At 37.0% G+C, this 15,945-nt stretch overlaps 1 protein-coding gene across 2 annotated transcripts in view; it reads left to right on the top strand.

Annotated features, from left to right (window-relative positions):
• RBMS3 (RNA binding motif single stranded interacting protein 3) overlaps positions 1-15,945 on the top strand; it is a 1,412,069-nt gene that overhangs the window by 1,127,152 nt on the left and 268,972 nt on the right. For both annotated transcript variants that reach the window (XR_012482314.1, XM_074267882.1), the window contains exon 10: positions 10,749-10,828. Coding sequence is in view for 1 of the 2 variants with exons in the window: in XM_074267882.1 (XP_074123983.1) it covers positions 10,749-10,828 (80 nt within the window). In the remaining variant the exon portion in view is untranslated. The remainder of the gene's footprint in view (positions 1-10,748; positions 10,829-15,945) is intronic.

Here is a 15,945-nt window from a genome sequence, read left to right as displayed (position 1 = left end):
CATCCCTTTTCCTGCCTCTCAAGTAGGAAAGTGTAGATATATGATGTAGCTTTTAGATAAAAGCATGGGAATGCTTCTATTTCTTTCTCTGTTGACTTACAGAGGAAGAACTGGGGAGCCAACCTCCCCCTCGTACACCTTATTGAAACCAGGAAGAATTGAAGATCCCAGCTCATCTTGAAACAGTGATAAATCACTTTTCCTTTGTGGTACAATGTGGGCAGCCTTCATTCAGTACCAATATCCATAGGATAAAAAAAAGGGAAAGCCATCAAAGTTGAGCAATCTCAAATTTGGAACTCAAAGATCAGAGCTCCATTCACAACTCAACCTAACTCCCAAAGCTGAGAGGAGATATGGCTTCTCACTAGGGTCTTCACATCAGGGCTTACTATGATTCCTTCAAGAAAAAACTACACAGTGTACTATTGATTTCCTCTACCTACTACTCATCTATAGCTTAAAGCTTTAGAGAGGTTCCTGGGAATGCTAGGAAGCTCACTTGATCATGGATAAATAGATGAAAGAGGTTATTTACTTTCCTCAGATGAGGACACTGAGGCTGAGAGAAATAGTGACATGTCCAAGGTCACACAAATAGCAGCAGAACCTAGATTTGAAATCAGTTTCAGATTCCCCCAGTACCACCCTGAAAATTATCAGTGGTCATTTAGAAGGCAAATAACAGAGACAAGATTTGAACCCAAATCTTCTTTTTTTTAAATTCAAGCTTAACATTTTATATACTCTTCCATGATACTTCTGTTTTATATTAACAAGGAATATCGAAATCATTTCTCAACATAAGGGACGGACTAGAAAAAAACAGAAAACAAAAGCATTTGATTTATTTGCTTCTTATTTTTTTCAAATTTATAATGATTTTTCATTTATAATTTCTTCAGTTTGTATAGATGATATCATCTGATTTTTGAATGTGACAAAAAGTGAATTTTATTAGTAAATTTTAAAATTTCTTTGTAATCACTGTTGACCCTCTGAGTTGTTCTTTCCAGAAACCAAAATGTTTGTCGATTATGAAAGCTCCAAATGGCTTCCATTTATATAGGATGCTTAAGTATTGCAAAACTGCAAAGATTTCCCAATGCTGCAAGCCTGTAATTTGCTGCAATAAGTGAATAAGGTGGATTATATATATATATATATATATATATATATATATATATATATATATATATATATATATATTTTATTGAGTCTTTTACCAGATGATTGTAAACACAGAAGTCATTGACAGGGAAGGTGCCATCAGGCTGGCTCGTCAATGACACTCGTGACTAAACACCTTCTCTCCATCTGTGCAGTAAATTAGATTCTGCATTAGGACATTGTTGGGCCGGGCTCTCCTCTGACATCATTGGCTGGGAACCTGGTTCCTTCTTCTTTCTCTCCCCACCCCCCCATTTCTAGCACAGATTGTAAAAGTCATAACAATTCCTTTCTTCCATGGCATTGCTTGGCACCGAAAAGCAAGGGTTCCCAAACACAGAGTCAGGAGACAATGTAAAGTTTATATTTATATATAAACAGCAGAGCCAGCAGAAGGCATTGAAATATCCCAGCCTAATTAATGAATTGTTGGGAAGCCTGATCCGCCTGTCACGCCAAGCTGTTGCAGGGGCCGCAGGGGGATTCAGGTACCACCACAGAAGAATGGGTCTGGTTGTAGTTATTCTACAGCCCATCTGAAAAGCCATGTAAAGAGGCCTTTGTTCGGCTGCTTTTTCAGACTCATTCGACAAGGCTGGTGTCGATTTCAAGTGAGGCGTGTGCCAGATTACAGATAGCTGGCACTGGCATCAGAGAGCTGTTAATTGTGGAACTCAAGAAGAAAATGGGCACATTCTTTCCAACCCAGTGATTCAAAGTAAGGGCTCCCTCTCCCCAGACCTCTGGGACTTCCACTCTTCTCTTCTCTCCGTTGAAAATGGCACCGATGAGCCACTTTCAAGCTTCTCACACCTAGCATCTCCTATGGGGCAGCTTTTACCAGGACAGCTCAGATTTGCTAAAATGTTCCTCATGTATCAAAATGGAATTGTTACCACTGTGCGGTGCTGTATAGCAGTGTTTGACGCCCAGAGCCAAGGCTACAGGAAAGAGACTTTTATTGCATTTATTCTCTCAGAGACAAACAAAGGCTCACTACAGATGTTTGCTTAGATCAGGAGAGGCTGCCTTTGCGTGCCCCAAAGAGCCTCATTTCACTTGATTCAATGCTCAAACACTGATACCAAAAGTTAACCTTAAGTTGCACCCAATAGGGAGCACTAGAGCAGTTCAGTGCACGACAAAATATGGCAGGAGGTGAGAATCAGCTCAACGGGCGGTCTCCTTCTTCTCTTGGTCGATTCTAAGATCTACTGCATTGCACATTTTGGACATGTAGACGATGAATAGACATCCACACATATGTGTATGCATGTACGGATAATTTGTTTCCCATTCTCTCACAATTATTTTTTTTTTTTGCAACAATTTAAGACAAATCCAAGGAATGTGATTTGTAGGGCTCCAGCAGGCTTTAGATTCTTAACTGCCTCTTATCTTGATGAGCACCCAGAGAGAAATGAAACAGAGGAGAGAGCACTGGGGCATAGTCTTATCAAACTGTGGCTCTCCTGGAATAAAAATTCCATAAAGCAACATCTGTAGTAATTAAATGCATACATTCCTGCTCCAATTCATAGCTCTGCTAGCAAAGAAGATTATTTTCCCTAAGTGACAGCAGATATGGCTTCTTGTGGGAACAGAGGGAGCGAGAACAGATTTGCATTGTTTCTAGGAATGATTAGGACTCTTGCTGTGAATAATGTAGGATGGCTCTCTAGTGATGTGAGACAACCCTGGAAAGGAGACTTTATAAGATTCTGGCTAAAGCAAAATAACTCCCAGTTTTTTTTTTCCCATAGAGTCATAGACTCTTAAAGTAGAAATGGATTGTAGATGCCTTCTAGTAGCTTCTATATCAGCAGGAATCTCTTTATACTTGTCCTACTAGTGGCCATCTGGTCTTTCCTTGGAGACTTCCATTGAAAGAGATAGGAATCCTCCATCTTTATTTGACATTTAAATCTCTTTATGACATCCCCTTCCTGCCCTCTTGGCCTTTTTAATCTTTCCTTCACTCAACACATCCCAAATTCCAAATTCCAGATATATCAGCCAGCCTATGCATGTAACTCTATCCCTTCTCCATATTTTTGTTTAAATATTCTTCCTTTAATGACAGTTATACAAGGTAAAGGTTTTCATTTTCCTCAGTGATTTTAATGTATATATATATGTGTGTGTATATATATATATGTATATATATATATATATATATAGAGAGAGAGAGACAGAGAGACAGAGAGACAGAGACAGAGAGACAGAGACAGAGACAGAGACAGAGACAGAAGAGACAGAGACAGAGACAGAGACAGAGAGACAGAGACAGACATGCAGAGGCAGGCCCATAAAAGTTTGGAAATGCATTGTGGCATAGAGTGTAAGCTTCTGGTCTAAGTCTAATTTCTTCCTAAATGCTTTTCAGTGTTCTAAGTAGCTCTGATTAGAGTCCTTATGCCAATAGGTTGTATTTGTGATTTTCTATTGCTTCTAAATTCTACTGATAGAATTGCTTACAATTTTAATTCTTTAACAGCACAAAAATGTTTTAACCAGAATCTACCATCAATGGAACAATTTCATTCTTTTTATGATCATCCTTTTTTTCTCAAGATACTCACCAACCATCCCCATAAAAACAAAATTTAGAATATTTTCAGGAATTGAAATCAAGTTCACTGGGCTATGCTTCAAAGACTCCTTTAAGCAAATGACTTTCTCCAATATTATCACAACTTTCCCCTTCTTTATAATCTTATAAACTCACTGCCACTGAATCAACCATCTCATCAGGTTGACCTTTGTTGAATTGGCTTGAATACACTGAGCACATCTAGACACTCTTCCACTGTCATACTACTACTGACCTTGGGTTGGAGCTTACTATTAGCAATTTCTTCTGTCCTCTCCAAAGCAGGATTGAATATCTCCTTCTTCTGTTTCTCATTAATTATCCTGAGAAACTGTTCTGTATCATATTTTACTCTCCTCCTTCCCCAATACAGCACAAAAAGGAAAGACATAAAAAACCAAGCCTTTTGTTATTGATCTTAACTTTCCTTGCTAGCCTCAGCTCATTCTCAGCTTTAGCACTGCCAACATTATGTTGATAAGACCACACACACTCACCCCTTTGGCACCAGCATCCATCAATTGTATATGTTTCCCTATATTTGTACTTTTTTCACTCCAAATCCAAGCTGGTTAATGAATTTCCTATACAGTTCTGTGTTCTCTTTAGTCAAGCTCCCCCTTCCTCCTTGTAAGATTTATTTTTCTCTTTGTAGCATTTTTGAATGTATCCTATGACCCCTAAGCTAACTTCCTCTATAGAATTTTGGTTCATGAAAGATGAATTCTACTAAAATGATGAATTCTACTAAAAAAAAGCCCAGTTGTATAGGATAAGGCATGATTAGATATAAAGGGCTTAAACCTGTGATGTAACAATGGCAAAGTTATGTAATGATTGTTACTAATATCTTTTTTTGAGAAAGTCATAAAGGTTATGGGGTTGACTTGAAATCAGTTTTTGGGGGGTTCGATTCCTTCCTTTCTCGTTTAAGATTTAATGAACACAGGTTGCTCGAACATGTGATAAGGGGGAGGGCAACCATAGAGTCATTTGATATTAGTAGTGGTTAGTTCTACAGAAGAGACTTCTCGTTTGGATGCGAAGGCCTCTCATCAGAATGTGTGGATTTTCTCTCTCCTTTATCTATGTAGCATCTTTGAATGCTACCTATGCTTCCTATGATCCCTAAGCTAACTTCCTCTATAGAATTTTAATCCATGAAAGATGAATTCTACTAAAATTAGGGTGTCAGAATGTGTGGAATTTCTCCCTCCTTTATCTTTATCTTTGTAGCATCTTTGAATTTTATGACCCCTTAACTAACTTGCTGTATAGAATTTTAGTCCATGAAAGATCAATTCCACTAAAAATTGGGGTGTCAGAATGTGTGGATTTTCTCCTTCCTTTTTCACAGATTCTGTTAAAATACTTACATTTCCCCCCTCACTTCAAGATCCCCATGATTTATCCCAACATTTAGTTCCTCCTCATTGGTAAAAATAAGGCCCTAGATAGAAAATTCTATTAATCTTTTAAAGGAGATAGAATGATAATGAAATTCTTAATCATTTTACATATGACATGCAGACACTCATAGAAGTGGGGAGGATGGAGAGACAGAAAGAGACAGAAAACAGAGACATAGATAGAGAGTTAGAGCCAGAGACAAAGAGACAGAGAGAGAAACAAAAAAGAAGAGAGAGGAAGAGAGAGGGAGAGAGAGGGAGATTGCTCACACATAGGTCCACATTACTGAAATTTCTCATCCCTCCTATCTCACGGATCCATAAGTTTGTGATCATTCCTCCTAAATTCCTGATCTGTTGCCTTCTTTTTTTATACAGCAAACATTTATGAAATCTTATTTTTCTGACATTAAACATTCATCCTCTTCAGAAACTTTACAGCCTTCTTATCAATCCTCATACATGACATTTCATTTTCCTGCTGTTTACTCAGTCATCAAATCCCCATACTTGATGATTCCCCTTGTTCCTCTTAGAAGCTTTAGTTTCCTGCAAGACTTGACTCAGACACTGAATTCTACATTTAGTCTTTCTTGATCTCTGCAAATAGTAGCCGTATACATGCCCATCACCTTGTGTATATTCCCTGATATGTATGGAAACTTATTCTTATCTTTGTACCCTTAATACTTCACACAGGAGACACAATAAGGTGAATAAATACTTTTTTTTCTTGATTGACCAACAATGTTGCTTTGCTCTCTGTCTCCACTGATCTTAACCTAAATACTCTATTTTCCTCCTCCCCTCTGTGTCATGAATGTCTTCAAATGAGTAAATCTTTTCAAAAAATAGAACTTTGATTGAAATCTTTTGTTTTTACATCACCTAAATTCCCACCCCCCAATCTACCCCCATAGCTTTTCTTCTCAGAAAGTCAGACCCTTTATTAAAATGAAAAAAGCCAAAAAAGATCAACAAAAGCAACCATACCTTCTTAATATATAATGATCTTTCCTTTCTACTTAATTTGTTTCTCTTGAAAAGTATATATTTTCAGAGTTGTATTCTTTTCATAGGTTCTACCCTATCCCACCAAGACTCAAAAATGCTTATCAGGCCAAATTTGGCCTGCAGAAATATTTCTTGTTGACCTTGCTCATCACCTTTCCCTTGTAAATGTGTATAAGGGGGTAATTGTTGTCATTGTGGATTGATGGGATCTACAAGATTCGACAGGATTAGAGACATCTCCAGTGTGGGGAGGTGACTAATTTAGAGGCAAAGTCCAGAGAGTTATGCATGGAGTCAGGTAAGGAACCACTGACCTAAGTAATTCCTCAAATGGGAATTCTGATCAGGAACTCACCAGTTGGAGGAGAGAGGAGATAAATTCAATGCACTTACCAGCATTCAGTTGTTAGTGAGGATTATGGACTTTTGGTTGAGACATCAGAGATCTACACAATCCATTTGGGAAATCCTTTGAGGACATGGTAGATCTATGGCCCAGACTACTGAGGAAGCTAGAAATTCATTAATTATTTTTTGCAAAAGAACAGGGTTCTATCTGTATTATTGTAAAAATTCTTCTACAAAGAACACTTTCCTGAGGAGAATGGTAGCAATGAAAGCAGCAAGTAGTGAGAGCTTAACAGTGATCCAGCTTTGATGGAAGTAAGAAACCATGTAACACTGAGCTGTGTATAGACCAGAGAAAGAAAGAATTCATGCAGATCTGCAGAAGCATGTCAGAACAGTCCTCGGAACAAGCAAACGAAATCCTCTTTCAAGTTGGGAGCTAACGGAATATTCATAGTAGCAGCAAAGGTCTTGAACTATGCCATGTGGTAATCAATTTTGTGAGCCAGAATTGAGGATCACAAATTGGTGGTGTTGAAGAAAGAGCTGGGGGCAGCTACGTGGCGCAGTGGATAGAGCACCAGCCCTGAATTCAGGAGGATCCGAATTCAAATCTGGTCTCAGACACTTAACACTTACTAGCTGTGTGATCCTGGGCAAGTCACTTAACCCCAGCCTCAGGAAAAACAAAAACAAAAACAAAAACAAAAACAAAAACAAAAACAAAAACAAAAACAAAACAAAACAAAAAAAACCAGAGCTGGACCTTACCCTTCCCTGCTATTATGAATCATGTTGATTGTACACATCTGAAGGGGAGAAGGGGCAATATTCTAGCAGTAACTTTTAAGATATTTATTCATCTGGGAAGACTAAACATGGAATCACAAAGTTTGAGAGAACAATAGAGGTCCCAGGAGAGGCAGAGGCTCATGAGAAGAATGGATTATTAGAACATCTAGCAATTTATATTTTCCATATGCTAGGGGAGGAGAAGTTGGTGGTATAACCCTCTGGTTATGCAAAATAGATCCCTGGAAAGAACTGGGGTCCACAAGAAATGTGATTTTTCCCCTCTTAATTGTCTATGGCCTAAGTTACAAAACTAATCTATATTCCTTGTTGTGGGTAAGAAATTTATTCTTTATTCCATGCTGTCTTAATTTAATATTTGCAAGGAAACTGAAGATCAGATAGAGAAAATTAAAGACGAGCTTAATTCCTAGATTCTCAGGGAAAGGACTGAGTGAAAACATTAGTCAAAGAGTGTGATCATTGAGAAGCCTCCAAAAGCACAATGTTTAGGGTCTTGTTTTGTGGACTTGTGAGATTGTAGGTTTTGTTCCTGGTTGCTGACTTGAATTTCATCTCCTATACATTTTTAGCTGGCACTCTTGTTATTCTCATTCTACCCATTGTTACTGTTCTTTTCAGTAGCCAGTTTGCTACATTACACACAGGCAGTTTCCTCATTCCCCATCTTTATAGAATTTTGAAATTATATATGAGGAAGCAAAACTGATTCTCTAAAAAATAAATCTTCAACTAAACTGAATATTATTCATTTGTAATATTTTTCTTTTCACAATAAATTACATTTACTCATAAGGTCATTATTATGATTTTCGGTCAGGTCTAGTGCCCAAGATAAAGGAGTAGCTATATACAATTACTGTCAGATTTGTCTCATACATTTTCTATCAGAAGTGATGATTTGAAATTTGCATTGATGCAAAAAGATATATTTACAGAAGATAGTCCACTCTGACATAAATCTTAAAAATAGATTAAACTACTCAATGCAGAATAAGAAAATAGCTTCAGTTCCTCCGAGTAAACACATTCCTAATTCAACCTTCAGTGAATAACTATTTCTGAAAACTAATAATTTAGGATTAATTTAATTAAATTAAATAATTAATTTAGGATTAACTTTAAACTTCATTTTTTATTTTTTTCCATTTTTAATAATAGCATTTTATTTTTAAAATGTATACAAGGATAGTTTTCAATGTCTACCCTTCGAAAACTTTGTGTAACAAATTTTTCTCCTTCCATTCTTTCTACCCCTCACCCCTAGATAGCAATAAAGGTTAAACATATACAAATCTTCTCAACATATTTCCACATTTATCATCTGCACAAGAAAAAACAGATTAAAAAGGGAATAAAGCAAACAACAACAAAAAAGGTGAAAATCCTATGTTGTGATCCACATTCAATCACCATAGTCCTTCCTCTGGATGCAGATGACTCTCTCCATCATAAGTCTATTGCAATTGGCCTGAAAATCTTTTCATTGTTGAGAAGAGCCAAGTGCATCATAGTTGATCATCACATAATCTTGTTGTTGCCATGTTCAGGGTTCTCTTGATTTTACTCACTTCACTTAGCATCAATTCACATAAGTCTCTCCAGGCCTTTCTGAACTCATCCTGCTGATTATTTCTTATAGAACAATAATATTCCATAACACTCCTATACTATAACTTATTCAGCCATTCTCCAACTGATGGGCAGCCACTCAGTTTCCAGTTCCTCACCCCTACAAAGAGGGCTGCCACAAGCATTGTTGCACATGTGGGTCCTTTCCCCTTTTTCATGATCTGTTTGGGATGCAGGCCCAGTAGAGACACTGGGTATGAGATCAAAGGGTATGCACAATTTGATAGCCCTTTGGGCAGTCTTCCAAATTGCTCTCCAGAACGGTTGAATCAGTTCATAACTCCACCAAAAATATATTAGTGTTCCAGTTTTCTCAATCCCCTCCAACATTCATCACTATCTTTTCCTGCCATCTTAGTCAATCTGAGAGGTGTGTAGTCATACTCAGTTATCTTAATTTGCATTTCTCTAATCAATAATGGTTTAGAGCATTTAGTATGACTAGAAATAATTGTAAATTCTCCATTTGAAAATTTTCTATTCATATCCTTTGACCATTTATCAATTAATGAATGATTTGTTAAATCTAAGCTTCTTAGAATGGTATTCAAGGGCTTTTAAACCTTATCCCTACTTGTCTCTCGTTACCTATTTTGTACTATATCTAGGAAAAAAACTTTGTTTTGACCAAATTATACTAGTCATCTTTACATCAGCTCCTATCTAGATTCTGCTTATACCCAAAGGTGTTCTGGTAAGTGCTTAATAGCAAGTCTCAGAAAAAAAGAATGTACAAACCACATACTTTTAAGTCTAATTTACATTATTGACATTTTCTCTGTTACTTTGTCTAGAAATTAAAAAAAAAAACACTAACTCGAGTCCTGATTTGAAGTAGCTGCCAATTTCTAAATACTCATACTTAAAATGTAATGGTTCCAGCATACCCAAACTTTTACACCTTTCTAGGATACTCTCAGTTTCCACAAAATCACTTCCATGTATCACTCACCCACCATATGCAACAGACACCAGAAAGCAGGGTGATAGAATGACTAAAAACAAGGGAGTATGATATAGTCTAAAATCCTAGATTCAGAGTCAGAGGAGACCTTGCTTTAAATTCTGTCGTTGACAGCTACATGAGTTTAAATCCTACCTCAATACTTCATAGCTGTGTGACCCTGAATTAAGTCACCTAACCTCTGTATGCCTCAGTGTTCTCCGCTGTAAAATGGCCATACTCAACTTACACAACTGTTCTGAGGAGCAAATGAGACGATATTTGCAAAGCATTTAGCACATTGTCTTGCACATTAATAAGTGTTCTTTTCCCCTTCCCATGTAAAATTCTTGAGTTGTTTTTGTTTTTGTTTTAAAGGGTCAAGATTGTATCTGGATAATTGTAATGGTTTTATTCAAGAGGATGTTCTGGCTCCATTGTACTTTACTTAATGAATTTTAAAGACACTATGTCTTTCCTAAAGCCTTTTTCAAGAGCCCACAGCTCTCAGTGGTCACCTTCCTCTGAGTACTCTGAGGAAATGTGTTCAAATTCCAACTCTGCCTCTTAATGCTTGTGTGACTGTGAGCAAGTCAATTAAACTCCCTGGGCTTTAGTCCATAATCTATAAAATGAATCGATCAAACTTAAAATTTCCTTCAAGCTGAAGTCTTTAGTCTCAATTTGTCCTCTTGTTGTCTAGACTAGTCATTTGGTGTATGACATGTGGTACCTTCTACTTAGTTTATGTTTTTACTTGCACTTTCCAGCTCCCAAACAACTCTGAAGGCAGGTCATTTATCTTGTCTTTTTCCTTCCTTCCTAGGATGGAGTCAACTGAAAAATGTGAAGTGGTAATTCAACATTTTAATGGAAAATATCTGAAAACACCACCAGGAGTACCAGGTAAGCAGCTATGTTGGTTAACTGTGGAAAGTGGCTTGCAAAATGGGGTATTTATCCACTTAGATTGAAGATAAGGTGGTAGCCAAGGGCAGAATGTCTGATTATTTCATCAGGAAAAACTGTTTTTATAAAAAACCTTTGGTAACTATGCCCATGGTAGTTTTGTGTCTTTGCTTTCATAATCACAACCATTCTGTGATTTTTTTTTTCATCAAGATAATTTTAAAACATAAATAAGAAAAAAAAATAAAAGACTTCTGACAGAAACCAATAACTATTTATGGTTCTGCATTGACTGGATCAAAAAAGTTTCAAAAAAAAAACCTAAATAGGGAAAAATGTATCTCTGTGTATGTGTGAGAGAGAGAAGAGAGAAGAAAGAATGAATGCTGTTATTGAATATAGTAGATCTTATTAACTATTTCCAATTGATAAAGTTTTGAGGACTTTCTATCAGATGCTTATTTGAAACTTGAGGATAGGATAATCATACAAAATCATGATTAGTCTGTGTTTTGGAACACGGTAAGAAACCACAGCAGTATATTGATTCAGCATTACCATTTCATCCTCAGAAAGTCTTTCCACCTAAAGTATATAATTGAAAATGTTATTCATACTTTCTGGTACATTTTTAAGTTGGTTCATGAGATACATACACTAAGAAGGCTTATCACCAGTAGATTAGAAAAGTAATTTTAAAGAATCTTGAGCTCATTTGTTCACTTTCTACCTTCAGTGATACTCTCAGTATCTTTCTGAACATGTTACCATCCCATTGCCTTTAATATCTTGTATTCTGTTGTCTCTTCAGGGTTGCGTATGTGTATGTGGTAGGGGACAGAGGAGAGTATTTTTAGAAGAAATAGTGACAAAGATTTCAGCGCTTTACATATTCCTTAGCCTATCTAGATCAAGCCCTTCATACAATATACTTTAGAGTGATTTTCATATAATAATAACAGCAATAATAATATTTCTATTGAGGTTACTATGTTCCAGACATTAAGCTAAAACCAAAGACAATTCTGCAAGTAGGCATTATTATTATTCCTATGTTGAAATTCAGGAAACAGAAGCGAACTTGCCCAGGGTCCCATAGCTAGGAAGCGTCCAAGGCTGGGTTTTTACTCAGTTCTGCAAATTGAGCAGCTGGGTAATATAGTGGGTAAAGTACTTTACCCACTATATTACCCAGATGCCTCTTTGCTTAAAAGACAAAAAGCTACTTAGATCTCACAAAATTGTGTCGAAGCAAATCTAAATAAGCCACTTTGTGCCATGGAAAGACATTTGGTTTAGCCATCAGATGATCTGGCTTCATATACTAGTTCTATCACATGTGTGACTTAGAGCAAGTGACTTTGCCTTTATTTATGTGGTTCAGTTTAACCTCACCTCCACATGGAGTTATACTGGACTAGAGGATCTCTAAGATCCTCCTAATTCTCAATCAATGATCTTCTCCAGACTTCAATCTGCCTCATCTGCAAAGTGAGGAGACTGGAGCATATAACCTCTAAGCTTCCTTCTATCTACAATCACTAATTCACGTGCTATGAGATACTCAGGGAATCTGTGGCTGTCCATTCTTCTGTCTCTGGTTTTTCCTCTCAAATTAACCATATGATTTCAAAACCTCAGAACAGTTTAATACCTTCCTGGAATAAGATTCTCCCCTCAATTATCCCAAACAAGTGGACATCCAACCTCTACTTGCAGATCTCTGTTGTGGAGATAGCCCCTTCCTCTTTTTCCCCATGGAGACATATGTATATTAGTAGAATAAAAGTCAACTCTCTCTCACACCACCTTTTTATTTGCCATATTATTTCATCTTTCAATTAAAATATTTTTCTCTTTCCCAAGCATACAAATTTTTTTAAAAATCATAACAAAAATGCAAGTAAAGCAAGTCCCTACAATGGTGATGGCTAAAAAATATGTGTCTTTTTCTACATCTTGATTCTACCACCTGTTGGTGAGGATGTGAGTGAGGAGTGAAGTTCATCATCAGTCCTTTGGAATAATAGCGGATCAGTGAATTGATCAGAATCTTTAAGTATTTCAAAATCCCTTGTCTTTACAATGTTGTCCCCCTGGTTCTGTTCCTCTCACTCCATACCAATTCATACAAACCTTCCTTGGTTCCTCTGAACCCATCCCTTCCATCTTATTTTATGCCACAATAGTATACATTCTGCTATCATAGTTCTTTCAGTCATTTCTCCAATTGTTGGACCCTCTCTTAATTTCCAGAAGCCCTTAAATCTTATTTAGCCGGCCCAAAACTGGCTGATGAGAATAAGTGCTTATTTATCAGGGTAGTTTACCCCAAGTTACGACTTCTATAGAATTTTATTTGGTGTATGCTTATTTGTATAGAAGCATCCAGAATAGCCCAGCCAAACAATGACAGCTCTCTGGCTCATTTGCGTAGCTGTAAAATTGGTACATAGAAAGGAGCATTGTGAAGGAGACAGATTTCAATAAGTAACTCCATTTTCTAGACTCCTTCCCCAAAAGGAAACAGAGATGTAGCTTCTACCTCTCTCATACAACGGAATATGTTTCTCCCTGATAATATGAAATTAACACAAACCATTTACTAGGAGAGACAAAGAAACTTGTTCAGGCCTAAAACAGGTGAACACCCTTCTCCTATGGATGGCTAGGCTGTAATAGAAACCTGTCTAATAGCATAGCTACACCCAATGGAAACATGGTGAATAGCAAGGACTTGGCTATTTGAGTTGGTGATTTACTCAGAGATCTAACTGGAGGGAGCATATGGGGGGGAATAATTAGGACTAATTATCACAGTCTTAAGAGATTTGACTTTATTCCACGTGACATAATCGAATTAAGTATACGATATTGATCATCTTTAAGGCTCAAATAATTTGGTTTGCTATTTATATGGATGGTTTAATTTGGAAGTCCAAATGTAGTGGATAATACAAGGAACAGCATCATTTCAAGATATCTTGTCAATGAAAATCAAATCTGGGAAAAATAAAATAGCAGATAAAATAATATGTGGATCTAGTTGGAAGAAATAACATCAATAGCTTCTGGCACAATGTTCTGTGTGTAAGTATATGTCTATATGTGTTTGTGTTTAAAAGGTGGTTGTTTTGGCACAATAAATAGAGCATTGATTGGTCCTGGAATCAGGAAGACGTATTCAAATGCAGCCTCAAAAACTTACTAATACAATGATCCTGGGAAAATCATTTAGTCTCTCTGTCTGCCTCAATTTTGTTACTGGTAAAATGGGGGTAATAGCACCCACATCTAAGAGTTAAAGATTCAATGAATTTATATACTCTAAAAGGATTTGCAGACCTTTAAAAGTTAAATAAATGATAGCTATCATTGCTTTTTTATCACAAATGGATAAAGCATCACGTCTCCAAAGTCCTACCTTTTGGGATAATTCTTTACCCATCCTACAGCTTGAAAGTAAGATGTCATGAAGAGGCAAACATCAGTTTGGAAGTGGTGCCTCTGATGTTTTCCATTGAAGAAGCTAATTTCCCCGACCTAGTTCAGTGCCCTGTGCTTTAGGTAACTGGTACCATTGCTCAGGGGGGTGCTAATTAGATCCAATTATAATTGGACTGACCTGCCTTACAACTAAAATGCTTGATGGAAGTGTGTGTGTGTGTGTGTGTGTGTGTGTGTGTGTGTGTGTGTGTGTGTGTGTGTGTGAAAACTTCCTCACTCACAGTTGAAAAAATTGGGAGTTTAGCAGAGATCTGGGCATTGTTAATCTACATGTAATGAGCATAAGGGGAGGTTACTCAAACAGATCCTCAGGAGACAATTAAGCACTGTCCAGCTTTATGAGACTGTGCTTCAGGAGTCTATGTATTTGAATAAAAAAGATGGCCAATAATGATTTCTCTTAGAGGGTGGAACCTGGAGCCATGCAATTAATTGAAAGAACATTGGACTTGGAGCTGGGATACCCTCTGCCACCGATTTCTAGTAGGTCTACGTGTAACTTTGGGCAAGTAGCTAAACCCCTCTGGGGCCCAAGACCTCAACTGTAAAATGAGAGGAAGGAACTCACTGACTTCAGATTTTTCTTCTCACCCCACATTTATGATCCTGAAATGCAGAGGGCAGAACTAGGAGGAAAAGTGAAGGCAGAATGATGTGATAGAAAAGGATTTCATTTAGAACAAAGGAAATAGATTCCAATCCCAGCTACCCCTGTGTAATTTTGGGCAAATGACTTCACTTCCCTATGCCTCAGTTCTCCACTTTGAAAATAAAGAAAGGATCTTCTAAAGTTCTCTATTTCTTGGTCTATAATTGAGAAGAAGGTTGCAGAGAGGATCATTTAGATGTCTTGAATGGGGGTGAATGGGGAAAGGACAATAATGTTTTTTTTCATCGGTACAGATCTTCACATTATGTTTGGAAATACTGTTCAGATATGTTGTACTCCTGGATCACATCGGAATTCCCTTTTGTGATTGGGTAAACAATAATTTTTTTTTTTTTGTGACAATCATACAACAATGCTTGTAATCAGATTGAAAACACATTGAGCATGAATTAAATTCACTTTTTATAATGATGGATGGAATGCTAGAAATCAAATGAGGCAGACCTGAATTTGAATCTTGCCTCAGATACTCACTATTTCTTCCTGGACAAATTACTTTCACTGCCTCAGTTTCCTCATGTATAAAATGTGTACAAAAGAGAAAGCATATAACTTTCCAGATTTGTGAGGGAAAAAAATGTCATTATATATAAAGTACTTTGCAAACCTCAAAGTGCTCTGTAATTCCTGCCTGTTATTATTCTGCATCTTTAAGCTGAAATGTGCCTCAGTCATTTGGCAAGTATTGTATCATCTTGATTTCTGTTAATTCGGCCATCATTATTCCTTTTGAGAGACATTAAAGGCAATCAAGTTTTCCTGTGTACTTTTGCGAATGACAATCAGAGGCTGCAAATTATCTTCCCAGCATCCCTGTAATTGGGATAAACGGAAAATCAACTCAATTTATTGCTTTGACCTCACTCTGAAATTCAGTCCAGAAATCCTGGAGCTTGGGGATATTAACAAGGGCAAATAACCCTGCCCACCTTTAATT

This window comes from Sminthopsis crassicaudata, chromosome 5 (assembly GCF_048593235.1).
Source record: "Sminthopsis crassicaudata isolate SCR6 chromosome 5, ASM4859323v1, whole genome shotgun sequence".
Taxonomy (NCBI): domain Eukaryota; kingdom Metazoa; phylum Chordata; class Mammalia; order Dasyuromorphia; family Dasyuridae; genus Sminthopsis; species Sminthopsis crassicaudata.
This window is presented reverse-complemented; position numbering and strand designations above follow the sequence as displayed.